Raw genomic sequence first — 27,773 nt, forward strand, 5'->3', positions numbered from 1 at the left:
AAATATAGAGAGAATAAATACAAAGTAGTTCAAATACAAGGGAGTTGGAGAGGGAAAGGCACCAGTATTTGATCACAGAATGTGATCCATGAACTGAGTTCTGGTGGAAGATAAAGATTCTGAGGTAGAGGTGAAGAGAGAGGACATTCTAGGCACGGGGTAGAAGCCCCACGGGCATGAAAGCATGAAGATGAGAGGTGGAGCCTTATATGTGAAGGGCAGAGAGAAGACTGGCTTGCAGACTGTGAGAGGGGGAGTACAATGGGGCTAGAAAAATCAGTTGAGGCAAGAGTGTAAAAGGCTTTAAAAGCTAAACAAAAGAGTTTATGTTTTGTTCTAGAGGAAATAGGAAACCATTAGAGTTTATTAAGTAAGACACTTGATCTTGTGTGCTCTTGAGGTGAAATGAAAAATTGTTGTAATCATCTAGGTGAGAGGTGATAAAGGACTAAATTAAAATGGTCATTATGTAAGTAGAGAGAAGGATACAGATACAAGAAATGTTGTTGAGGTAGAAAATGCAAGATTTGATAATTGGCCATATGTGGGGTCAGGAGGAGTGGAGAGTCAAGTATAACCCCAAGGTTATAAAGCTGGGAGAAAGGGAAAATGGTGGCATCTTCAATAGAAATTGAGAAGCTTGGAAGAGACATGGGTTTTGGGGGGAACGTTACTAGTTCAATTTTGGATATTTTAATATGGAAGTGTCTTCAGGACATCCAGTTTGAAATGTTGAGTAAGCAGTTGGTGATACAAGTTGGAAGAAGGGGAGAGATGACCTAAATATATAAATATCAGAATACTTGGCGTAGAGTTGATGAGAGAGAGTGTGTGTGAAAGAGACAGAGAGAGAGAGGGAGGGAGGGAGGGATAGAGAGAGAAAGAGAAAGAGGGAGGGAGAGAGAGAGAGAAAGAGGGAGGGAGAGAGAGAGAGAGAAAGAGGGAGGAGAGAGAGAGAGAGAGAGAGAGAGAGAGAGAGAGAGAGAGAGAGAGAGAAAGAGAGAGAGAGAGAGAGAGAGAGAGAGAGAGAGAGAGAGAGAGAGAGAGAGAGAGAGAGAGAACAGATTCAAGTCTTATTTGTATGAGGAACTTCCAATGCGAAAACTTCCTACACTGCTGAAGATGAGCAAGACTGAGTTCAGGTCCTGTTTTTCATACATTCTGGTTGTGTAGCCATGAACAGCTCATTTAATGATTCAGTGCCTTCAGCATCTATTTAAGATTATGTTACAGATGACATAGGATGGTCAGTGGATAGAGCACTATCCTTGGAATCAGAAAGACTCATCTTTCTGAGTTCAAATCTGGCCTTAGAGACTTCACAGCTGTGTGACCTGGGCAAGTCACTTAACCCTGTTTGTCTCAGTTTCTCATCTGCAAGATGAGATGGAGAAGGAAATGGTAAACCATTAAAGTATCTTTGCCACAAAAACCCCAAATAGGGTCATGAAGAGTTGGACATGACTGAACACCAGCAGAAGCAATAGATGAGATGCTCATCTTCAGCAGTATAGGAAGTTTTCACATTGGAAGTTCCTCATACAAATAAGACACTTCTTCCCCCCTATTAAAAAAAATTCCACTGGAGATCCATAATACACTGATATATAGGCAAGGTAGCTATTATTAACATTGTTTTTCTTATTTATTTATTTAAGTTTTTGACATTCATTTCCACAAAATTTTGAGTTCCAAATTTTCTCCCCATCTCTCCCCTCCCCACGCAAAACACCTTGCATTCTGATTACCCCTTTCCCCAACATGCCCTCCCTACTAACATCCCTCCCTTCCCTTATCCCCATCTTCTTTCTTGTCCTGTAGGGCAAGTTAAATTTTCATATCCCATTACCTGTATTGCTTATTTCCCAGTTGTATGCAAAAACAATTCACAACAGTTGTTCCTAAAACTTTGAGTTCCAACTTCTCTGCCTTCCTCCCTCCCCACCCATCCCCACTGAGAAGGCCAGAAATTCAATATAGGCTATATATGTGTAGTCTTGCAAATGACTTCCATAATAGTCATGCTGTGTAAAACTAACTATATTTCCCTCCATCCTATCCTGCCCCTCATTTCTTCTATTCTCTCTTTTGACCTTGTCCCTCCCTAAGAGTGTTTACTTCTAATTGCTCCCTCCTCCCATTTGCCCTCCCTTCCATCATCCCCCCACCCTGCTTATCCCCTTCTCCCCTACTTTCCTGTAGTGTAAGATAGATTTTCATATGAAATTGAGTATGTATGTTATTCCTTCCTTGAGCCAAATGTGATGAGAGTAAGCTTCACTTTTGCCCTCTTACCTCTCCCCTTTTCCCCTCCATTAGAAAAGCTTTTTCTTGCCTTTTCTGAGAGATAATTTGCCCCATTCCATTTCTCCCTTTCTCCTCCCAATATATTCCTCTCTCACCCCTTAATTTTATATTAACATTGTTTTTCAAAGGAGGAAATTGAGACTTAGAGCTTTACAGTGTTGCATAAAGTCACACAGCTGGTAAATAAATGTTGGAGCCAGGATTAGAACCTAGGTCTTTTAGCTTCTAATCCAATAACCTTTCTACTATACCACAGTGCCTCAGAACTTTTGTTGGAATGGTTCATTTTTACACTAAAGATTAATTTATTGAAATATTCACTTATAGATTCAGGGCAAGCTTGTACCTAGAACTGCTTTTCTGATCTGGTCTCAGAGATACAAGGGCATGACATGAAATACCTAAAAGCTCCTCTTACCAAAGCTTCAACATTGCGCATGGCCTCACTGGCTGCTATGGATGTCATCTCTCTGCAGATGATCCTCTGATCTATACACCTGATCTTCTTCTCTCTCCTGAGGTCTAGTCCATCACCAACTGCTTGCCTGACACCTCTACCTGGATATCCCCTACAGGTCTCAAACCCATCATGTCAAAACATAGGACTCATTTTCATTCCCTCAGACTCACCCAAAGGCAGGTAGGTGGTATAACAGAGTGCCAGGCCTAAAGACCTGAGTTCAAATCCAACCTCAGACATTTAATAGCTCTGTGACCCTTGGCAAGTTACTTACCCCTGTTGGCCTTAGTTTCCTCATCTGTAAAATGAACTGGAGAAGGAAATGGTAAAACACTCCAGTGCCTTTGTCAAGAAAACTCCAAATGGGGTCATGAAGACTCAGACACAAATGAAAATAACTGAACAACAATTCACCAATATTGGGTAGCTAGGTGGTACATTGGAAAGAGGGCCCACCCTGAAATCAGGAAAACTTTTCTTCCTGAGTTCAAAACCAGTCTCAGATACTTACTAGCTGTGTGACCATGAACAAATCCCTTAACTCTGTTTATCTCAATTTCCTCATTTGTAAAATGAGCTGGAAAAAGAAATAGCAAACTACTCCAATATTTTTGCCAAGAGAACCCCAAATGGGGTCATGAAGAGTTGGACACAATAGAACAACAACACTATATTGCATTGCCTGATGATACCAAAGAATGGCTTTTCCTTCTCAACTCCCAACACCATGATTTATGACATAAATGTCTGGATTTCTGCATCAGCCTTTAGATGTTCTTCCTTTCTGTTTTCTCTGCTCACCGAAGTGTTCCTAAAATTCTACTTTCATCATATCACTCTCTTACTCAAGGACTTATGTTGATTCCCTATTGCCATCCCCCATGAAGCTTTCTCCTCCCCCAGTTGTTCATGCACTCTTAGTCTTAAAATTACCTTGTATATATTGCGCATGTTGTTTTCATTTAATAGAAGATAGTGTAGTTCAGTGGAAAGAGCACTGAATTGGGCCCAAGTCTGAGTTCTCATTCTTCTACTTATTAATTATGTGACCTTTGACAAGATACTTCAACTCTGTGAGCCTTGGTTTTCTTATCTGTAAAATGAGAGAATGACCTCTGAGGTTCCTGCGAGTTCTAAAACTGAGAGACTGTTCCGAGTCGGGAAGACCTCAGTTCAAATCTAGCCTCAGACACTGTGGGACCCTGGGCAAGTCCCTTAAGCCTATTTGCCTCAGTTCCTCATCAGAATGAGCTGGAGAAGGAAAAGGCAAATTATGAATTACTCCAGCATCTATGCCAACAACGACAACAACAATAGCCTGAAATGTATCAAGAAGAGTCAGACACATCTGAACAACAAAGATTGAATACGCCTTTTCTATTGTCTTAAAGGTGTGATTCACATCCAGTTTGTTTGTTAAAACTGCCAGGCCTTTTGAATATTTGATCATTGACCTAGATCTGGAAAAAGACTTCAGTTATCATTGGGTCCAATACCTTTATTTTACAGATGGGGAAACAGAGTGATTAACTTATGAAGTCATACAGGTAGTAAGTAGTTGAGCTGGGATGAATTGTCTTTTGATTGGAAAAAAAGTCAAGTGTTTTTCAGAGGGAGTAGAGGCACAAATGTTCAAAAATGAATTTTCTCTTTAAAAGGGCACCAAGGTATGTGTTAGAGGAGTTTGCTGATATTATCCCTTAATGTTAATCTCAAAGGGAAGATATGTCTCCAGACATCCTACCTTCCCTTAATGGCTTATTAATATTAAAGGAGGCATCATTTATAAATTCATCTAAATGTTCATCTCTTTTGATCATGAGTTTTATAAGTACTGTGTAAAACTGAACTCTTGTATGTCTTAAACTTATTTTTTTTATTTCAAAACTAGTTCCATAGGCCTGTGCTAGGAACTGCAGAACAGTTTTTCATGGTTTTATATACTTGAAGCATAGCCCCCTTCAGACAGACTGAAGTCAGCCTTTGACTTTCTGCACATTATGAGTTCTAATTTGAAAACATTTCTCCTGTCCTCACTCCCACACTCCTCTACCTTCATTTCCTTCCACTAATCCAACTGTTTCTGAATCACAGAATCCAAGGACTGGAAGGGAACTTGGAGGTCATCTAATTCAACCCATGTCTTAAAAAGAATCCCATCTGTAGCTCACCTGACAAATGGCTTTCCAGTCTTTGCTTGAAGACCCCCTATGATGGAGAACCTGCTTCTTTCCTTTTTAGTCAGTTCGTTTCATCTTTGGTTTATTTTAATTGTTAGGAAGTTGACTCTCCCCTTAAACCTAAATTTGCCTCCTCAACTTCCATTGTCCCTAGTTTTTCTCCTGTAGGGAGCAAATGGAACTAGTCTGTTACTCTTGATGGCCCTTCAGATACCTGAAGACAACTATCTAATTTTCTCCAAAGTCATTTTGCTCTAAGGTAACATGCCCAGTTCCTTCAGCCAATTCCCATATGTCATGATCTTAAGGTCCTCCACCATTCTTCTTGATCACCTTAACAGTTTATCTTCCTTCTTCCTAAAATGGAGATCCATAACTTACCCCAAGACATCAGATATGGTCTGCCAGAATAATACATTATGACTATCAGTTCCTTAGTCCTAATCAATGCAGGGTAAGATCCCAGAAGCTGTCTTGGTACTATATCATATTGTTTACTCATACTGAGCTTAGAATTCACTGAAACGCCTACATCTTTTCCAGACAAAAAGTTATCTAGTAATGCCTCCCTCATCTTACACTTATGAAATGGATTTTTTGGTCCTGAGTAAAAAGATTTACATTTGTTCTTGTTAAATTTCATTAGATTGAGTCCAACATTCTATTCCTGTGAAAATAATTTTGCTCTGCTGTTCCTGTGAATATTTCAATAGGTTTTCTCAGGATTTTCTCCATCTCTGTTATGTTTCTTGAAGTATAACAGACAAAACTATAGTCAATATTTCAAACATGGACACAAAACTGTTTTATATAAAAGGAAGAATATCCATTTTGCTTTGTTTTCAATACTCTACCCAAGAAAGATAGATTTTTTTTTTAATCCCAGAACTATTTTATTGGAGGAAGAGATGAATAATCTATTAATAATACTGGGGAATAAGATTGACTTAGTTTGAGGGAAGATTATTTTTTTTAAACAACAAAGAATCAATATGTATATTTTGGATGGTTTGGTGGCTGGTTTGCTCTATTTCTCTTACTTATATATTTCTCTGTTTGTGGGAGGGAAAAGGATCTTCTGTACCAAATTGTGTTCCTTCTGATAAGAGCCAGGGCCCAAAGCAAGGGATAGTTCTAGTGTAACAAAAAGATTGCTAGGTTAAAAGTAATGAAGTAGGTCTGGTTTCCAGTCCAGGCTTTACCAATTATCAAACTGTTTGTGATCATGAACAATTTGCTTCACTGTCTAACTGCCTTCAATTTCCTCATCTGAAGAACAAAGCAATGGTATAACACAATCTCTAACATTTAACCCTTGTATTCTACAAATTTATATAACCCAGATGATCTGTGAGTAGGGAAGCAAAGTCTGAACTCCCTGGCAAGGCTAGGATGTTGGCAAAGCTTGGTATACTTATCAATGAAACATCAAATAATCCTTGTATGGGATATATAATAAAAAACTGCACAGACTTAGGGATAGATGGGGACAGGCAGAAGTCACAAAAGAGAAGCAGGAGGAATATGTACTCAGAGGGAGAAGGAAAAGGGGCAGTTCCTACCTTAGTCTTGGTATTAGCAGGAATTCTATGAGTCTATTCTGAACCACAATCAGACAACAGAGAAGCATGCCAATCATTGCTTTATTTTTGAAAAGGTTTTTATTAATTAATTTAATTTTAGTTTTCAACATTCACTTCCATAAGCTTTTGAGTTTTAAATTTTCTCCTCCTCCCTCCCGTTCCCCCTCTCCACAATGGCATGCTATCTGATAAGGTCTTCACATGTACATTCTTATTCAATATATTTTCACATTAGTCATGTTATAAAGAAGAATTAGGATGAATGGGAGAAACCACAACAAAGAAAAAGCAAAACAACAAAAAAGAGAGAGCAAATAGAATCTCTATTTAGACTCTAGTTCTTTCTTTGAATGTGGACAGCACACTCCATCATGAGTCTTTTGGAGTTGTGTTAGATCCTTCATGCCATTGTTAAACTGTGTACTGGATATTTTTTCTTCAAGAGACTAACATATAAATAGAGCAAATAACAGCTCTCCAGGTGTAAAAATAAAAACATGAAAAGGAATATTACCTGTAGATTCTGTGTAACTTCTCAATAAGTATTAGGCAAGGAAAACACACCCCATTAAAATTGGGTGTCTGGATCTCTCCCTAGCATACCATGGTGTTTCTGCTCCCTCCACTTGTGTAGGGCCCTGTGCTAGGAGACAGGAGGTAGAATCAGGCACAATAGTGAAAAGAGAGAGTTGGTCTGGGAATCAGAGGTTCATATTCCAGCTCTACTACTTGACCTTAGTCCATAAAACAACTCCCCCCGCCCCCCCAAAAAACCATTGGATTTAAAGAATTTGAAATTAGAGGACACTAATTTTAGCTCTATTATTTGAATCTGTGTGATTTAGCAAAGTCATCTCAACCTCTTTGGGTCTCTGATTCATTTTCTACAAAATGAGGGGACTTGATAAGATGATTTCCGAAATCCCTTATCTCAAGGCAGCCAGGTAGCCCAGTGGATAAGGTGTTGAGTCTGGAGTTAGGATGTTGTTGTTCAGTTGTTTCAGTTGTGTTGGACTCTCCTTGACCCCATTTGGGGTTTTCTTGGCAGATACTAGAATGGTTTGCTACTTCCTTCTCCAGCTCATTTTATTAGATGAGGAAACTTAGGCAACAGGTTTAAGTGACTTGCCCAGAAGCCAGATTTGAACTCAGGAAGTTGAGTCTTCCTGATTCTAAGCCTTGTTTTCTATCCACAGATGCCTCAGAGTCAGGAAGACTTGAGTTCAAATCTAGCCATAGACACTTACTAGTATGACCCTGAGCAAGTCGTTTAAACCTCTGTCTGCCTCAATTGTCCCAAATGTAAAATGGAGGTAATACTTGTGCCTAACTCCTTGGGTTATTGTGAGGATCAAATCAGATAATATTTGTAAAGTGCCTGGTCCCTGGAACCTAGTAAGTGCTTAATAAATGCTTGCTTCCTTCCTCCCAGCTCTGAATACTATCATCCTATGTCTATAAATGGGAATAATACTTGCTCCATCAACTTTAAAGAGTTATTATGAGGATCAGCTGAGAAAGTTTGTGAAAACTCTTTAAAAAGTATGACATGCTACAAAACTCAAAGGCCTATTATTGTCATTGGGAGATTGTCCCAGAAACTATAAATTCAAGAAATAAATAGTCAAGAGGTAGTATAGTGTAGTAGATAGAACATTGAATTTGTAGTCAAGAAAACCTGGCCTCACGTATTTAATATCTGGATGATCTTGGGCATCACTTAACCTCTCTATACTTCAGTTTACTTATCAGTAAAATGAGTAGTTTAGACTTGATGGCCTCCAAGGGCTTCCCAGTTTTAAATCTATGATCCTATTAGCCTATGATCTTCATCATAAAAATGCTCATAAAAATGAGGGTATAGACTTGATCTTTAACATTCCTTCTAAAACTATGAGCCCATGACAGTACCTGGAATATAATTAGCACTTAATAATGCTCTACTTATCCCACATCATTAATTTGGGTTACTGAGTATAAAAGAAATCTGTTCTATAGCAACTGGCTGGGATGGCTGAAATCATGAATTTGGTCAGAATTTATAAAAAAGCTTCATTAGAAACATATTACTACCACCACCACCATTTATATAGCTCTTACTATGTGCTAGGAACTGTGATAAATGCTGTACTGCTGCTGCTGCTATTATGACCAGCACATGGAGGAAGAACACTTTATACTCTTGAAAGCCCTTTCTGAATCATTATTTCTATTGAATTCTTATTCTTTTATGCCTTGGTGAGATGATGCTTTTTCCCCTTTTTCCCTTTTTTTTACATTAATACATATTTATGAAATAAAACTAAGTATTTCTTTAATATAGTACAATAAAAAGGATGATTTTACATGAAACTGCAAATCTACTAAGTACAACTTGCTATTTCTTTCAAATATACAACATAATTATCATAAATTATAATGTAAATGTCTTTTGTTTCTTGTTTTCCACCTTCCCCTTACCCCCACCTTAGAGATAGCTACCATTAGACACAAATATATGTATGCATGTAAAATTAATCTATACATATTTCTATTTATCATTTCTTTCTTTGGATATAGATAGCATCTTTCTTCATAGCCTTTTATAGTTAATTTGAGTATTTATAATAGTCAAAATAACTTATTCTCTCAAAGTCATTCTTAAAATATTACTGCTGTTACTGTATACAATGTTGTCTTGGTTTCTGCTCATTTTGTTCATTATTTTATGCATCTTTCCATGTTTTTCTAAGATCATTGAGCTCATTATTTCTTATAGCACAACAGTAGTTACGTAGAAAATGATATTTCAAGGTTGTTTTAATTTGCATTTCTCTAATCAATAATGATTTAGAGCATATTTTCACATGACTATAAAGAGTTTTAATTTTTTCATTGGAAAACTACCTGTTCATATTCTTTGACCATTTGTCAATTGGGGAATGATGTGTTCTTATACATTTGACAAAGTTCTTTACATATTTGAGACATGAGACCTTTACCTGATAAACTGTCTATAAACTCTCCCCACTCCCTACTTTTTTGCTTTCCTTTTGATCTTGGCTACATTGGTTTGATTTGTACAACCCCTTTTAAATTTAATGTAATCAAAATTATCCATTTTATATCTAATTTTGCTTTCTATCTTTTGTTTATTCATAAATTGTTTGCCTATATATAAATCTGAGAAGTAATATGTTCCATGTTCTTCTAATTTTCTCATAAAATCTCTCTTTATATCTAAGTCATGCATCCATTTTGAACTTATCTTGGTAAATTGTATAAGATATTGGTCTATGCCCAGTTTCTGTCATCCTGCTTTCCAGTTTTCCCAGCAATTTTTGCCAAGTAATGAATTCTTATCCCAAAACCTTGTCTTTACACTTGTCAAATGCAAATGTTTGCTACTGTAAATTGTATGTCTATCCTATTCTATTGATCTACCTTTCTATTTCTTTTTTTTTGAATTTATTTATTTAACTTTTAACATTCATTTTCACAAAATTTTGGGTTCCAAATTTTCTTCCCATTTGTCCCCTCCCCCCACCCCAAAACACCGAGCATTCTAATTGCCACTATCACCAATCTGCCCTCTCTTCTATCATCCCTCCCTTCCCTTGTCCCCATCTTCTCTTTTGTCCTTGTAGGGCCAGATAACTTTCTATACCCCATTACCTGTATTTCTTATTTCCTAGTAGCAAGAACAGTACTCAACAGTTGTTGCTAAAACTTTGAGTTCCAACTTCTCTTCATCCTTCCTTCTCTACACATTCCCTTTGGGAAGGCAAGAAATTCAATATAGGCCATATCTGTGTAGTTTTGCAAATGATTTCCGTAATAGTTGTGTTGTGTAAGACTAACTATATTTCCCTCCATCCTATCCTGCCCCCCATTGCTTCTATTCTCTCTTTTGATCCTGTCCCTCCCCAAGAGTGTTCACTTCAAATTGCTCCCTCCTCCCATTGCCCTCCTTTCCATCATCCCCCCCACCCTGCTTATCCCCTTCTCCCCCACTTTCCTGTATTGTAAGATAGGTTTTCATACCAAAATGAGTGTGCATTTTCTTCCTTCCTTTAGTTGAATGCGAAGAGTAAACTTCATGTTTTTCTCTCACCTCCCCTCTTTTTCCCTCCACTAAAAAGTCTTTTGCTTGCCTCTTTTATGAGAGATAATTTGCCCCATTCCATTTCTCCCTTTCTCCTCCCAGTATATTTCTCTCTCACTGCTTAATTTCATTTTTTAAAGATATGATCCCATCCTATTCAATTCACTCTGTGCTGTGTGTGTGTGTGTGTGTGTGTGTGTGTGTGTGTGTGTGTGTGTAATCCCACCAACTACCCAGATACTGAATAATTTCAAGAGTTACAAATATTGTCTTTCCATATAGGAATGTAAACAGTTCAACTTTAGTAAGTCCCTTATGATTTCTCTTTGCTGTTTACTACCTTTCTATTTCTTAACCAGTATGAGATAGTTTTGATAATTACTGCCTTATAAAATAAATTACTGGTACTGCTAAATCTCCTTTATTTACATTTTTTTCATTATTTCCTTTAATGTTCTTGACTTCTTGTTTTCCCAATTAATTTTGTTATTATTTTTTACAATTCAGTAAATTTTTTTTGGTAATTTAATTGGGATGGCATTGAATACATAAATTAGTTTGGGTAAAATTGTCATTTTTATCATATTGGCCCTGCCTACCCATGAGCAGTTATTATTTCTCCACTTAATTAAATCTGATTTTATTTGTATAAAAAGTTTTTTTTTAATAATTTTATTTATATAGTTCCTGAGTTTGTTTTGACAAATGTGCTACTCCTGGATATTTTATACTGCCTAGAATAATTTTAAATGGTATTTTTTTTTAACATATTTTCTTTGCAGAGTTTTGTTTGTGACATAGGAATGCTATATGGATTTACTTTACCTCCCAAGACTTTGCTAACATTAATTGTTTCAACTAACTTTTTAGTTGAGTCTTTGGGATTTGCCAAGCATGTAATCATATCATCTGCAAAAAGAGATAGTTTGATTACATCATTCCTTAGTCTAATTCCTTCTATTTCTTTTTCTTCTCTTATTGCTATTGCTGGGATTTCCAATAGAATATTGAATAATTATGATAATTATTCATTAAAGATTATGCTTTTAAAAAGCTATCTTCATTCCCTAATTTGGATGTAGCCCAAAGAAGACAGCCTTATTAATACTGGTAGCTCCTTTTTTGATTAATTAATAGTAGAATCAAAGATTCTTGGAGCTAGAGTTCCTTAGAAAGCATCTATTCCAATCCACATCCAAGAGAAACCCCTTGTTAAAACCTTCCTGACAAGTGGTCATATTCTATCTTCTTTTGTGAGAACCTCCAAGTAACAGGGAACTCATCACTTTTGAAGGAAGCTCTTGAAATACATTATTTTTTTCCCAGTACAAATAGCTAATGTCTCCCTTCAAGGTATTCCAAATGTATTTTTTTTAGGTGGCAGAATGAAGAAGGAAAATGAATGGTACTACTGAAAATCTGCAGGACACTCCTTAGTCTTGTCTATTATCCTGAAATCAAAGCTCAATATTTCAGCCCAAAACAGTGCATATATTGAGCCTAGTATGTGATCTAACGGAACTTTGTGACAAAATTGCATAAGACATAAACATAAGCATGCAATTGGCGTCAGGAGATGCTAGTACAGACTCCAATGCTACCTTACAATGTGAGAAAAAAAAAAATCATCACAATGAAAGCTTTCTACCATCTGGACCCTTTCCACCATCCACTCTTTACCAATGAAGATCTATCTATACAACATGCTATAAAATAACAAGATCAACTTAGAACAAGGCTTCTTAACCATGTTTGTGTCATGGACTCCCTTAGCAGTCTGGTGAAGTGTAAGAATAATGTCTTTACCAAAATACATATTTTAAAAAAGTTAATGGGCCCTATCTTAAGATCTTAGGTGCCTCTGACACTGAGAGATTTACCTAGCTTTAGAGTTATTATGTACTGGAAGTAACACTCAAACCCAGGCCTTTCTGATGTCAACCTTACTCTCTATCCACTTCACAACACTGAGTGATATGCTGAGTTGAATCACAATCATATAACACTGATTGCTTTTAGAAGCATGTTCATGTCCCTTTGACAGATGTCAACATAACCAGCTGGCCACATAATCATCAAATGCAGACAGAATTACTAGAAAAAGCAGTCAAAGAAAAGGGGAGTGCTGTGGGTCAATCATCCTAGTCATTTCACCCATCTCCTTATCAACTCCTTGCCCCAAGTGTGTTGTTCATCCACAAAGCAAAGTACAGCATTCTATCAGTTTAGGGTTAACTATCACATTCCTACCTTTAGGTGTTCAAACCACATCTTGTCAGGAATGCTTTTCCTTGGTCCAGTTAGCCATGCTCTGTCTCCCATCCTCAAAAACAACTAGTGGTCTTTTCCCTGCCACAAAGCCTTGACTTGTTCCCTGGAAAAGAAATGGGTCTGTTCCTTTTCTAATTATCTATCTAGAGCCCTAAGACTGTACTGGGAATGGTTGGTTTCAGAGAAAGTTCACATGAAAGGGGGAGGGCAAAAAGGAGAGAATTAGACAAATCACTTCTTGTGCTTTCTACCCAACTCGAACAGCAGGCTAATAGGGACAAAGAAGTCTCAGAAGAACAGCTTGAGAGATTCATACTTCTAGGGAGGAGGGGCAGTTCCAACCTTTACATCCACAAAGGAGAGGAAGTAGGAGACTGATTTATGTATTTGAATCTCAGGTCTTTAGCATCAGCTAGCAGAACCATCATGTTTCCCCACCCCCTAATCCCCTTCCTCAGTTCCCAGAAAATGAAATCTTATGTTAAGTGGCACCTCAGAGATGGCTCTGTCTACACCTATTTATTCCCTTGTTAAATATACTTGCCCTAATCTTTGTAGTTCTTAAAACATTTTATAAGTAAGTTTGATATACATGGCTGGTGGAGGAGGGGCAGGAGCTAGGAGTAGTCGTTCTTCATCTATTGAGTGACATAGTTCAAAGTGATTTGAAAAGTATAAAGTAAGAATTGGTTTTGTCCAACTATACATGCCTATTACAAGAGAGATTTCTATTTGGAAAGGGATTAGTGGGTAGTGATAGATACACAATTCTGCTCCCACCCCCCAAACAAACACATAAGTAAAACATATTTGAAAATGTCCAGAAGAAAACAAACGCAACAGGGAACACACGTAGAGTTATTTTGTTTCTACTTTTTAAAATTTTCTCTTTCCTCTTTCTCTCTCTGTCTCTGTCTCTGTCTCTGTCTCTGTCTCTCTCTCTCTCTCTCTCTCTCTCTCTCTCTCTCCCTCTCTCTGTCTCTCTCTCTCTCTCTCTCTCTCTCTCTCTCTCACACACACACACACACACACACACACACAGAAAAAAAAATGATACATGACAGAAATTCATAGTTTCTTATCCAGTCCTCTTAACTTGTTCTTTGTATGGTGGAATGCTTGTGTTTTGGGATGATTATTAAAGGCACAGTAAGAAAGAAAAAGGGCATATAATGCTATGCAGAACATGTAAAATTTTGTTCAAATGACAGTCACAGAAAGTAATAGAGAGCATGGTGTGAATTGCTATGTAATTTGTATGCGCTATTTCTAGAATTTAAGAATCCCTATGAATCCCTAATCTCCTTATGTAGACTACTTTCTTGGTCAGGGAACTGAAAGACAGGGAAGGTAGGCAGAGCCCAAAAAATATTGGCTGGATCTTACTTCCCCTAGAGCTGGAGTCCTTCATCTGCCGGGGCCCGTTAGTAGAACTTGGGGGAAATGGTTTCTTTATTTTTAGTAACTCTAACTGAAATTTAGTAGTTCCTTCCATTATTATTAAAACAAACAATTATTTTGAGAAGAGGTCGATAGACTTCACCAGGCTATTAAGAACCTCTGTTCTAGAGGATAGTGAGATGTTGTTACGTTTCCTGGAAACATAGGGAGATAGAGCAGGCCAGAGACAGAGATCAAATAGCTAACCAGGGGTACCCACCTTATGTCTTATGAGGATGTACCTTTCAGAGATTGCCTTAGGTAAAACAGGGTCACACACAGGTTCAACCATCAAGGTAAATTTTGTTCAGTCAAAATGAGAACTTTGAAAGACCTTAGCTTCAAAAGGTCAAGGCCTCCCACTGCATCATGGGGCATCTAGAGTTGTCCTGATCCATATCTGGCCACTGGACACAGATGGCTCTGGAGGAGAAAGTGAGACTGTGACTAAAATCCAATTCACTTGCAAATCATGCCATCATCTTCCTGATGTCATGGTCCTCTTCAAGAACAAAGGACAAACTACAAAACACACAGGTGGTGCCTCTTCTTTGAGCTGCCACACCTCCCTTTCTAGCACATCTCTCCATACTCCCATTCTCACAATCCCTTTCCCTTCCCATAACCTATCCCATTCTTGCTTTTAAGGACCCATTAAACTCATCTTTATAAGACATTAGTTGATTAAGGTTTAAGAAGCTACTAGTTCAGGTTATTAGTGGGGAAAAGTTTCATTACCTCAAGAATAATAAATGTTAACACGTATTTGCTCAATTAAAAGAAAAATAATATAACCATAGGTTCTAGAGCTGGACTTTAGAATCAACTAGTCTGAGTGCCCTTGTTTTTTACAGATGAGGAAACTGCGGGCAAGAGAGGTTCAGTTACTTTAGCAAAATGACTCAAATAGTAAGTAACAAAGCTGGCATTCAACCTCAAGTCTCTAGGCATTACATTCAAAGTTTTTTAACTACCCTCATCCCCTAGGAAGGGTGAAGGATAAAGGTAACTACTTATCCTCAAGTCAATAAGCATTTATTAAGACTTTATGCTGTATCAAGCACTGTCCTAATAGCCTGGGGATACAAAGCAAGGCAAAAACTTAGACCTTGCTCTCAGACAACTCACTTTCTAATGTGAGAGAAAACATGGAAATGATTACATAGATAAAAGATATATACAGCACAAATAGTAGACAATCTCTGAGTGTGTGTGTGTGTGTGTGTGTGTGTGTGTGTGTGTGTGTGTGTGTGTGTGTGCGCGCACGCCCATGCGCTTAGGGAAGCTAGGAGGCAGAATCGAGGAGAGCAAAAGGCCTAGTTTTGGTACGTGGAGTGTTGTGTTATGTGCAAGAAACAGCAGAGTCCAGAGTCACTGGATTGTGAAATAAAGGGGAGTCAAGTAGAAGAAGATGAGAAAGGTAAGAAGGAGGAGTCAGATTATGAGGGGCTTTAAGAGTCAAACAGGATTTTATAGTCTGGCCAGCCTTCGTAAGCATCTCCCCAGCTGCTGCTAAATTATGGTCTTTTAGGTATACATGGCTCCTTTTGGCTTAGCTCCTTATCTTACAGTCAGAAGAAGGGGGCCTGAATCTGTCCTCGCACAATATGACAATAAGTAACCCCATTATCCTTATATTTCATTCCCTTTTCTTTCCTGCCTTGCTAAATAAATTTTTTCTTCCACAATTTCCATCTCCTGAAATTTTAGGGTCCTCCACAGCCTGCTTCATTTCTGAGAGGTTTTCCTTTTACCTTACTGATTCCCTACTATTCCCCTTCTAAGTTCATGTTTGCTACCTCCATAGCAGAGGACGCAAGAGCTCATACCATCCCCATACCTTCTTGGGACCCACGGCAGACTGACTCCTTCTTGGGGGCCAGGGAAGAGGGAGGACACTCCTAGCCATTGGCACTGAAGGCAAGCCTACGTTTTGCAGAGGCAGCAACCTGGCCCAAAGGCCCTTTCCCCAGGAAGGAGGGTCCTTTCCCCACACCCAGCGATGTCCTATGGTTCCTATGAGGCCCTGCCAGCCTCGTTTCCTGGCTCAGGGTCTCCTTACCTCATTGCTGAGCTAGTTATCAATTCTGTTAGGGTTCCCTGCAAATCGGGCACCAGGGGCTTCTGCAAGCTGGTGCAAAACAGGTCCTTTCAGCAGATACCGAGGCAGCTGGGCTAATGGAACCACCTCCTCCCTCAGGGGACACCTACTCCTGCTGGGCCTCTGCACCTGCTAACTTCTCACACTTGCTGCTCCTCATACCCCTCAACAGTCCTTCTGTCAAGTCTGGGCCCCTGCAACACCAAGCCCAGCTGACTCTTGGATGGGCCCCACTTGGGCTTTGATGCCTCTGACAGTTATGCTGCTTGGCTTCCCCCTTCTGCTACCTCAGCCTTCTTCCGGGGGCCCCTTCAGTTAGCCCGGATGTTTCTTTCTGATTTGGGGGGTTGTTTTCTTCCTTGATCCTTTTTTTTTTTCTATGGGGAGGACCAGCTCAAGTTTGGGTTTGAGCCTTCCTTTTCTGGACCCCCTTTACCCAGACCCTTCATGTGGCCTCCTGCCTGCCTAGAATCTTCAGCCTGCATCTCCTCCAAGATTCCACCGTCCTCCTTAAAATCTTCCCATCGAAGGCATCAGTCTCTAGGTCCCTGCCCTCTGCTACCGAGTGGCAATAGGTTAGTTACTCTGAAGTGACGCAGAGGCTTTGAATCTCAGAATAGAAATCCCCTCTAAAACAGCCCTGCAAAATATCCAACTGGTGGTAAAAGGAATTTCAGACACCCATGCCAGGCAGGTGTCTAGAGAAAGACTTTTGAAAAATGTAATTTTGGGAATCATAAGGTTTTTAGTAAACAATAAGCTCTTGGGTCAGAGACTATTTTAATTTTAGTCTCCGTTCCCCACACCTAGCAGACAGCCAGGCAAATAGGAGGCCTTTCTAAATGTTTGTTAAACTGAGAAGCAGTTTAACCATGTGACATAGTCACCTACTATGCCCTGGGGCTGGGGTTGGGTCAAAGGAGGTTCAATGGAGGACTTTTAAAGAGATTCATGGTGTTTTTTTTGTTACTGACTTCAAGAAATTAAATGCTTGACATTCAGAAAGAGCATTTCCCATCCGGGTCCTCTCTCTCTGAAAGATGTCCACCCTAAGGAAAAGGGTATGAATGACAGCAATCCTAGGATGTATATTTGAGCAGCTGTTAGAGAAGTCTTTGAATCTTGAAATGATAGAGAAAATGTATTTTAACTGTAATCTGAACTTGGAACCTTTACATGTAGCATGCTGGGGACTTCACTGGATGCTTGTGGAAGTTGTGTGCGGTTGTGTGGTTTGTCCTTTGTTCTGGAAGAGGACCATGACATTAGGGAGATGATGCCATGACTTGTAAATGAATTGGATTTAAGTGAGGGAGGGCTGTGCAAAGTCACCAGCCTCACTTTTTCCTCCGGAGCCATCTGGGTGCAGTGGCTAGACATAGATCAGGATGACTGGAGATGGTCCAGGATGCAGCAGGGGATCTTGGCCTCTTGGAGCTAAGGTCTTTCCAAGTTCTCATTTTGAGGCAACACTCTTTCAGTGATTAGGGCTATTTAAGAAGGGAACTGAGGGATGGTCCCTTTAATTAAAAACAAAACAAAACAAAACATCAAACTGTCAGAGTAAGACATTCAGGGTTTCAGACCAAAAGAGAAACAATCCTATTTACATTTACTCTGAGCCATTCGTCCCAAAAAAATAAACATAAAGTGGTGCTTGAGGAGGGACCTACTGTTGCGGAAGTCATAGACAATGATCACCTGGCTGATGGGGTTCAGACTTTGGGAACCTCCCTGAACTTCCCTTGAATATCCCCACTTAATCTGGTCTTTCATATTCAAATCTGTTGCCCTTGGCCTAGCCTGGCCTTCCTTTGTCTGTTACCTCTGGATTGCCCCACCTGCTTCCCATCCAAGCCCTCCATTGTCTGATATCTTCTGACTGCCTCCAGCTGTTTCTAACCCTTGACCAGTCACCCCAGTCCCAAGGAGATCCTCCCTAAACCCCTCCTCGCATTACCCTAGACTACCAGACCACCCCCAGATCCCTCCTACAGTCATTTCTGTATTTAAGTTCCATCTTGCCTCCATGAAGGCACTCAGATTCAATCCAGCTCAGATTCTGTCTAACTGAGATTCTATGTGTCCCGCTTGTGATACAAGCGTTACAAATGCTTAGGCTCCTTAAGAGTCAACCCAATATGGTGAATCTTTAATAAGCGTTGTTTTCCTTTGGTTTAAAGAAATTGAGTTGAATTCATTTGAGCAGGGCCTGGCATGTCAATATTTCGAGGTCCCCAGCACCCCTAAACCTCAACGTTGCTAGTGTGAGTTCTTGGCTCTGAGCTCTTTGGAGTCCCTTGTGCCTGGTTGAAGAAGAAATTAGAGCCAAGAAAATTGGAAGCAGGGGCCAGTTAGGTCCTCCCAGTTGTACCAGCAATGGGGAAGGCAACGTTTCCCACTGCTGGATTAGGTCAATGGGTTACAGAACAACAGACCAAACTGGAAAGGATCTAAGAGGGTCCTAGGGCTCTATCTTCTAATCTATCTCATATATCCCTTCTGGATGTTGCAGTGCTCAAAAACCTCCAAAGATTCTCCATTGTCCACCAAATAAAGTCTGAATTATTCAACATGACATTTAAGGCCCTACACAGCCTGGTTACAACACATTTTTTCCAATTTTCTTTTATGTTATTCCTCTTCACATAGTATTCCATCAAACTAGAATATAGCAATTGTGCCTCTTTGATCATTTTGATGGGGTATAGGCTCTGCGAGCTCCCTTGAACTCTCCTTGAATCTTCCGACTTGATCTGGTGCTTGCTTGAGGCCCTAAACCTTCTGTGATCACTAAATCCAAACTCTGTTACCCTTAACCTAGCCTAGCCTTCCATTGTCTGCTATCTCCAGGTAGCCTTCAGCTACTTCCCATGCTTAATCCCATTCTCTTGGTTCCTGGAGTCCAAATTCTAGTTACCCCAGTCTATAGAGCACTCCCATCAAGACGCTCCCTGGACCCCTCCTCCAGTCACCTCAGACCACCAGACCACCCCTAGATCTCTCCCTCAGTCTTTTTGTATATAAGAGACATCTTTCTTCCATGAAAATGCGTACATTTAATCTAACTCATTCAATCTGGCTCCACTAGTATTATCACATTCCTTAAGAGTTTAGCCAATGTAGAGGTTTCTTAAGAGTCTACCCAATATGATGGATCTTTAACAAACTTTGTTTTCCTTTGGTATAAAGAAGGCTTGAGTAGAATTCATTCAGGAAGGACCTAGTGTGTCAGTATTTTGGGATCCTGAACACCCTTAAATCTCAACAATTTCTCTTTATTTCCATTTTTGCTCATGCTATTCACTATGTTTGGAATGCCCTTCCCAATTTTCCAGAATTCCTTTATCTCTTTCTATAGAAATTTGATCCTTCTTCCAAGGCTCACTTTAAATATTATCTGTTCAATGAAACATTCCCTGATGTCCCCAGCAAGGAATGGTCTCTTCCTCCTTTGAATCTTCATGGCATCTTGTCTGTATCTCTCTTATGTACTTAGTGTATTCTAATCTATGTCATAGTAATTTTCGTAACTCTTATAAAAGAATGTAAGTTCTTTCAGGGTGGGAGCCACAGTATAGTCGCCTTAGCATCCTCTACAACAGAAATGTAAACTCAGAACTCACTGCTACATGTGGCTGTCAAAACTCTCCAGTATAAACAGAATCATATTAATCATATATTAAAAGGTCATTGGAAAATTTTTAACAAAATAAAAAATAATACAGTGCAAATTAGACAATGCTAATTTGTGTTTTTCTCAGTCAATAGACTCTCCATGAGATGTATTTCTATTTGAGTTAGGCACCACATACCATGTCTGTTATAGTCCCTTAGTCTGTACACTGCAGGTACTGAGAAAATACATGATGACAAAAAATGACTATGAATACAGTGAGGGTTTTAAATCAATTTACATTTTATTAATCAAAACAGTGGCTGCCTATATTTGAAACATAGTAGGATGATACGGGCATAGATTTTTTTGACTGGAAGTGTCATTAGAGGTCATCTAGTCTTCATTTCACAGGGTGAAGTGATTTGCCCTAAATATAAGATTTTTCAGTCTTCAAGAGGCTATTCATATTTTGTTTTGCTGAAGCTAAAAAATATATCAAAATAGCCATGCTTGGTATGCCTAAGGATCTGCTGATTTCTTGAAATAACTTCAAGGCCCTATACTTGGTAACTACTTTATCTAGTCCCACAAACTGTTTCTGACTTACCAAGAGTTTCATGTTCTAAATGTTCCTTCGCTAATTGAGTGTTGCAAGCTTGGAATACATTCATTCATTCATTTGTTTATTTGTTTTATTTTCTACAGAAACAATGTTATATGTAGCTCTATGGGCAAACCACAAGAGTCTGTTTAACCCATGACATGCCTAAGTAAGGAGAGGCACTAAGGTGTAGCGGATAGAGAGATAACCTCAGTGCTATTACATGTGGGTTCAAGACAGCCTTAGACACATGCTAGCTGTGTGATTATAAATAATCTCTTACTCTCTCAATATTCTAGACCCAAGGTGTCAAATTAGACTAAAATGTAATTGGTAAATGTTAACAAAATGAATAAATAAAAATATAATACAACATAGATAATGTTAATTTGTGGTTTTCTAAGTCAGAAGTGCCCAGTAGGTATCTGTTTCTATTTGTATTTGATACCACTGCTCTAGGCAACTCTCTTAGGACTAGAAATTTCAGAGAGGTTGCTGATCTGCTTTGGCAGAAAGAGCTGTCTCACCTGGGAGTCCCTTGGTGAATCCCAACGGTGAATCCCAATGAAATTACAAGTCTAGCATGAATTCCTATCTTGTGCTAATTATGGTCCTGAAGAACCTCATTATTAATAGAAATGTTTCTATGGAAAAATTAATGCATAGTTTCAATTTGGAATACCTGCAGCATTCTTCCCTTTCTCACCTTCCTACCATTACCCTAATTCCCCCTAAACCCTAACTCCAGTGGGAGAGTTTTCATGGGAAATTCACACAAACATCCATATATGTGTGTGTTTATATACATATATATTTTCACACACGTATACACATACACACATATTAGTCTGTAATTTTCTTTCTTTTTTAATATCTCTTTTGTTTAGGTATGTTCACCTGAAAACTTGGCTAAAGAAAGGCAACAGGCTGAATGCATACATTTTATGATTTAATTAATTAATCAATTCCCCATAAAGAAAACAGTTACATAGCGCTATGGAGTCAGAGGTGACTCTGACTACCTAGTACAGAAAACATCTGTCTTAAGTACATTTTGCCATGAGAAGGAAACTCTTCTAATTAAGCAAATCATAAATTCAGTAAGACAAGACAATTAACAAAGCAGTGTCAGTCAAATGTTGAGATTCTAAGCTGGGTAAACATATGTCTCAGGTGGTAAGGAAGGAAGGAAATCCCATCACTAGTAAGTGGCAGGCTTCCTGCCCCAAACAGGTAACTGACACAGGAAAGGGCAAACAATGTTCAGAGAAACCCAGGATGCCTATTTTTTCTTTACCATTAATATGCCATAACATAGTATGTGTCTATAGATAATAAGATACAAAGGAAAGTCCCATTATTCAAGATATGTCATAGGTTAAAGATCTCCCAAGGAATGCAGAGTCAGCTTTGGCTGGCTTTTGCTGACATAGGAAGAGGCATTCTCTGAGTTTGCTTCAGAGAGAACAAAGAGATTATTCCAAAATTTTATATTAAACATTATCAGGTATCAGGAACATATTTGTCTCAGAGAAGTTTTGTAGGATGCCTTCTTTCTCTTATCGCCATGGGGAAAACCCACACCCTACATTCTATTTTTGCAAACAATTTATTTGATGTTTGTGTGGGGTATAAGACCCTTACCCAAAATTTTAGAAGAAAATTAAGAGGCTTCTCAAGGTAAGAACAGAAAGTGTTTTATTCAATTCTCGCAAGAAAGGGGTGTCCCTTCACCAGGACAGGGCTAATGGAAGGAGGCAGCTTACAGAGGACAAAGCACCATCACATACCCTAATGCAGAGAATGCTGTCCCCCCTACCATCCCACTTCTCCATTGGCTGGGAGACAGGCTTACAGTCTAAGCGTGAAAAACTAGACAAGACCCGGGAAACCAGGTACCCAGGATCCACCTATCCAAACACACTTCCTTATCTAATACCTAACTAACTGCTGATGTGGCTATTCTGTAACTAAGGTAAAAAGGAGAGGAAGGGAAGTAGAGGGAGTTTAGCTGCAAACAGAGATTTGATTAACTTCCAAGTTTCAACTACAGTTCATAGCACTATCACAGAGAGAAGGGAGGGGAGGGGCCCTAACTACCCATAAGCCTGGATTCCTGGAAATCAGGGATCCAGAGAGAGAGGCCTTATAGAAAAGAAATTTTATTTAGAAAATACAATATTCCCCATATTTTATTATGAGAAGTCTTCACCTTGTCCTCATTTCACTCAAGTGACTGGATAGTAGTACTCAGGAGATCACTGAAGAAACTTCTCTGGCAGCTATGTGGAATATCTTGCCTCATATTAGTTATGTCTCCCTAGGCAAGACTTTTAACCTTTTTCAACTTCTGTTTCTTCATTTGTAAAATAGAGATAATAACAGAACCTATCTCATTGGATTGTTACAAAGATCAAATGAGATTATATATGGAAAGTGCTTTATAAAACCTAAAACATTATATGTGTTAGCTATTATGATTATTAGCTGCATCTCCTGTAGAATTTTGTTATTTTCATCCATATAATTAGGACAACTTTGAGGAGAATGAAGATGGAATGTTTGAAACTAGATTTTCTTCTGCTCAATAGAATTCTTGCAAAAGAACTACAGATAATACACACAGCAGAGACACAGTTCCTTATGTCTTTTAGTCATTTACACAACTTTAAGGATGTTGTCTGTTGTAGAATATTTGCCTTTTTCCCTCAACTGCTTTCATCAAGGATACCCTCATTGCTTAGGTAGATCTCTCACAGAGGTAAGGTGACATTTTTGACTGTTAATGGACTGCTTTTAATGTAGGTTGATACCTGTTGATTTTGATAGGTTCTGTTTGCCCAGGACTGATCTGACTACTTGTATACATGTATACCCATGTAATACCTAGTGGTAAAGAGTGTTTGGACCAAACTGTAAGGCAAATTGAGTCTCCCTCCCCATTGAAATGAAAGTGATTTGGTCAGAGACTGTTTCCTTTGACATCTTACAGACACAGACCCAAATCTTTTATCATAGCCACCAGTAACTAACTTGCTAACCTAGGACAAGTCTCTCATGTTCAGTAAAAAAAAAAAAAACACCTAAAAACAGTTCAAGTGTTATTTAAAAGCTCAGCATAAGGACGAAAATGCCTTCAGAGGGCTTTCTCTTCTTAAGGCAACCTCATTATAACTTGGGGGTAATATGCTTAATTCTTCACATTTCAGGACTTGGGAGCAGCTGAGTGAACAAGTGCCCTTTGGTAGTGCTACTTGGACATCTACTTGGATGCACAGATAAAGTATGGGGCTCCCTGGCCTCCAGGTTTAATTATTTGTTCAATGGTTTCAGAAGAAAATTTTCCTAGCTGGAAGGATATTCCTAGTGATATGCTCAAGGAGTCATAAGATGCTAGATTTAGAGCTGAAAGGGACCTAAGAGACTATCTAGTGAAATATCCTCATTTTACAGATGAGAAAACTGAGGTCCAGAGATGCTTGCCCACAGTCATGCAGGAAGTACCATGAAGTAATCGATTTATAAATGCTTGTTGGTGGATGCATATAGCTAGCTGTATCTTATCTGGAAGAGAAGTAGGCCATCAGTTTTCTTTGGGCAGATGCAAGTAATCAGGGATTTGGGCACGCAAGGAGATGGGGTGATTAAAATTGAGCCTCCTAAGGAAAGGAAATAGCAGATGTGTGGAGGTTTGCCTATTTTTCCAAATGAGATTTGTATTCAGCTACTCCATATCAAATTTAGAAAAGCAAGAACACATCCTCAGCATTAATGAAACAATTCATTTTATTTATTCTATAAAGCTTTCTAAGTGCTCATTGAATACATTAAAAAAAGCAATAACATAGAATGATGATTCCAGCAGAAATGAACACACTCTCTGCATCCTGTGGTGTTTTTCCCATGGCAAGCTTCTGACCACCAATGGGAGGGTCTTTTCCGCCTTTGCCCCTAGCTTCCTTCTTTAAACTGACTGAAGGAAGAGGCAGATAGGAGAGCCAGCTGGGGCGATGACACTGCAGACATAGCATGGGGTGGCAGATTGCATTCCTACCCATGTATGTTGGTTGATATACAGAGAAAGTGAGGAGGAAGTTTAAGCCATTAATTTTACAAAAGGGATTTGGATGATTTATGAGTCACTTACCTAACAGGAAGTGGATTACCCATGTATCAGGGGCTGGCACTAGACCTGGGATTATTCCTGGAAAACCTTGAATTTCCCACCCTGTGAGAGGAAGAGGGAGGGATCAATGGAAGCGAGTCTGCAATCAGCAGGGTTTGAGAAGGGTGAGGTCCTTCCAACTCTGGGTTGTTGTGTCTGCGTCTTTGTCCGTGGGGTTTTCTTGGCCAAGATACTGGAGTATTTTGCCATTTCCTTCTCTAGTGTGTTCCCATTTCATAAATGAGGAACTGAGACAAAAAAAAAGGGTTAAGTGACTTGCCTAGGGGCACACAGCTAGTAAGTATCTGAGGCTAAATTTAAACTCAGGTCTTCCTGACTCCAGTCTCCCTGCAACAACTAGCAGCCCAGGTTACAGGTTCTTCTGTAAAGCTCCAGGTTATAAATTCTTTAATAAAGAGCCTTCAATGGAAAGAAAAAACTAGTCTTTTCCACAAGAGTATTCTTTTGTGTCCAAGACTAACTTCCAAGTTTTCAGCCCAATGTCAAGTGCCCTCAATCTAACCTGTATTCTGCTGAGACTTAACAGTTCTGGAAAGGGCCTGAAGCAGGTGAAGTTTAAATGAGGGAGAAGAGGGGAGGGGAACATGGGAGTGAGGATTGATCTTTTAGGAAATCCACCCTCTCATTGCCTGGGCTAATTAATATAAAACAGATAAATTGGGGGAGGGCTCTTCCTATGTTCCTAAAGTCCTTGGCTTTACAAAATAGATTCTTTCACGAATTTGCAGTATGGTTCAATTTTACAGAAAATACAATCCTGTGATGCTTCCAGGACCCCAGCCCAGGTGCAGACAAACCTGCCTACATAATTGACTCAATCAGTGTTCCAGCCTTGAGTTACCAGAATAGCCATGGTTTAAAAGAGCTCTGACCATTTGACAGGTATTATTTTTATTGCCTGGATATTATAGATCTTCTTTATCTCTAATGTGGCTCAAAGCCCTTGCGCTTTGGACAAGACTGACTGTTAGTTTGGAATGATAACAAAGTTTAGGATCACAACATTTTAGAGCTTGGGAAGGAGCTCAGAGATCATCTGGGCCAAATCTCATTCCATGAGATGAAAAGCCTGAAGCCCAGAGAGGTTGTGATTGGCCCAGGGTGACACAGGACGGTTGTAGCACGGCTGGGACGAGAACTTACATCTCCTGGTTTCCAACCTAGTTCCACACTACTTCCTGAAAACAGAGAGAATAGGCTCTTGGTAATCTCCTGATGACCAATCACTAACGTTGATTTTCATTCTTAGATTTTTGAAACTGTCTTGTTTCTTCTTTGGTGCCATTATGCTAAAGGGTACACATTGAATTTTAAAACTGAATTTTTTAGGGTGAGTGGAGTGATAGGGGAATTCCCCAAACTGAACTCTTCAAAGTCTAGTATGTTACATATAGAAGGTCTAACTAACAGTACTATAAAGATTATATATTGCATAGTTACTTGTTTCCTGGACAGTGACTAATAATTAAGGATAACTGTGATGGATTGCTTGGTGCAAAGGCTCATAGAATGTCCAGGAAAGGTGGTGGAGTGGACTTTCAATAGGAAAAAGGTGTGGCTCTAGAGATGTGTTTGATGTGGTCATGGCAGATTAGGAAACGACATAGGCCTGATATTTGGTCATGATGGAGGCTCTCCGGTTCCTTTTCTGAGACAAGTAGTAGAGCCGGTTGGCTTCTGGGTAAGTGACTTTGTTGAGTGGTAACTTGTAGATAGCTGAGTTGTTGGTCGTCAGTAACAGGAAGGTGAGTGCTGAGAGACAGAAGGGCCAGGTACATGGGGGCAATCCAAACTGGAAAGGAGAAATGGGAAAAATAAAAAGATGAGCTTATTTTCACTGACCTTCATGTTTCAGTTCAATAAACATAGATTAACACTGAAGATGCATAGGTAAAATAAAACATACTTCCCACCCTCAAAGAGCTTACAATGGTAGGAGGAAAGAGGGCATATGCACAAGTGGTTCTAAGTGTTAATATTAATGTTAATAAGTGTTAAGAAAGGAAGAAAAGGCATAGAGTAGTAGACTGAGACCCTGCCTCAGTCAGGAAGATCTGGGCTTGAGTTCTGTTTCTACAAAACATATTTCCATATTAGCCATGTTGCAAAAGAAAACACAAAATAGAACAATAGAGATAGACATTTAAAAAAAGTATGCTTCAATCTGCATTCAAAGTTCATCATTTAACCCTCTGGAGGTAGGCAACATAATTTATCAAAGGTACTTTGGAACTGTCTTGGTTCATAGTTTTGATCAGAGGTCTTAAGTCTTTCACAGTAGATTAGCCTTACAATATTACGTCTACTGTGTATAGCATTTTCCTGGTCCAGTTCATTTCACTCTGCATTAATTCATATAGGTCCTCCCAGATTTTTCTGAAATTATCCTGCTCATCATTTCTTAAAGCACAATAGCATTCTGCCACAATCCTATACCACAACTTGTTCAACCATTCCCCAATGGATGGGCATCCCCTCAATTTCCAATTCTTTGCTACCACAAAAAGAACTGCTATAAATATTTTTGTACATATAGGTCATTTTTTTGGGAAGTCTTTTAATGTCTGCATGCCCTAGGCAACTCTCTGAAATCATGTTATAAATGTTGCTAATCTGCATTGGCAGAGGGAATGTCCACTCCAGGAGTTCTTCCCACTTAAAACTCTGGTCAGAACCAGAAGAAACAATGATTAATCAATCACAGCAGAGGCTCCAGGGTAGTAGGTGAGAAAAGACAAGAGGAGGATCTACTTCTGGGTAGGCTGCCCTGAAAAAAGCTTCGTTTCCATTTCTTTGGCTAAAAACAATTACCAACTTGGGGAGAAATGCTTCCTGGCATTGAAAGGGGAACCATTATAAAATTCCCCAGTCAAACTGAACTCACCAGCCCATCACTTTCACACTGTCCTGACTCTAGGCCTTTGTTCAAACAATTCCATAT

At 39.2% G+C, this 27,773-nt stretch overlaps 2 protein-coding genes across 10 annotated transcripts in view; both read right to left on the reverse strand.

Annotated features, from left to right (window-relative positions):
* The window catches only part of SLC14A1 (solute carrier family 14 member 1 (Kidd blood group)), a 103,382-nt gene extending 86,700 nt beyond the window's left edge, over positions 1 to 16,682 (reverse strand). Inside the window, exons 1-2 of one of the 2 annotated variants that reach the window (XM_072605247.1) lie at positions 16,388 to 16,682; positions 14,546 to 14,748 (exon numbers count right to left, since the gene is read on the reverse strand). In XM_072605247.1, coding sequence (XP_072461348.1) covers positions 14,546 to 14,617 — 72 coding nt within the window. In that variant the 5' untranslated portion in view covers positions 14,618 to 14,748; positions 16,388 to 16,682. Of the gene's footprint in view, positions 1 to 12,864; positions 13,197 to 14,545; positions 14,749 to 16,387 lie in introns of those variants that run through there. The other variant, XM_072605248.1, reaches the window with a different exon arrangement.
* Positions 16,683 to 24,414: 7,732 nt separating this feature from the next.
* Positions 24,415 to 27,773, reverse strand: part of SLC14A2 (solute carrier family 14 member 2) — a 691,185-nt gene continuing 687,826 nt past the window's right edge. For all 8 annotated transcript variants that reach the window (XM_072605236.1, XM_072605235.1, XM_072605239.1 and 5 more), the window contains one exon: positions 24,415 to 26,624. In XM_072605236.1, coding sequence (XP_072461337.1) covers positions 26,424 to 26,624 — 201 coding nt within the window. In that variant the 3' untranslated portion in view covers positions 24,415 to 26,423. The remainder of the gene's footprint in view (positions 26,625 to 27,773) is intronic.

This window comes from Notamacropus eugenii, chromosome 4, assembly GCF_028372415.1.
Source record: "Notamacropus eugenii isolate mMacEug1 chromosome 4, mMacEug1.pri_v2, whole genome shotgun sequence".
NCBI classification, from domain to species: domain Eukaryota; kingdom Metazoa; phylum Chordata; class Mammalia; order Diprotodontia; family Macropodidae; genus Notamacropus; species Notamacropus eugenii.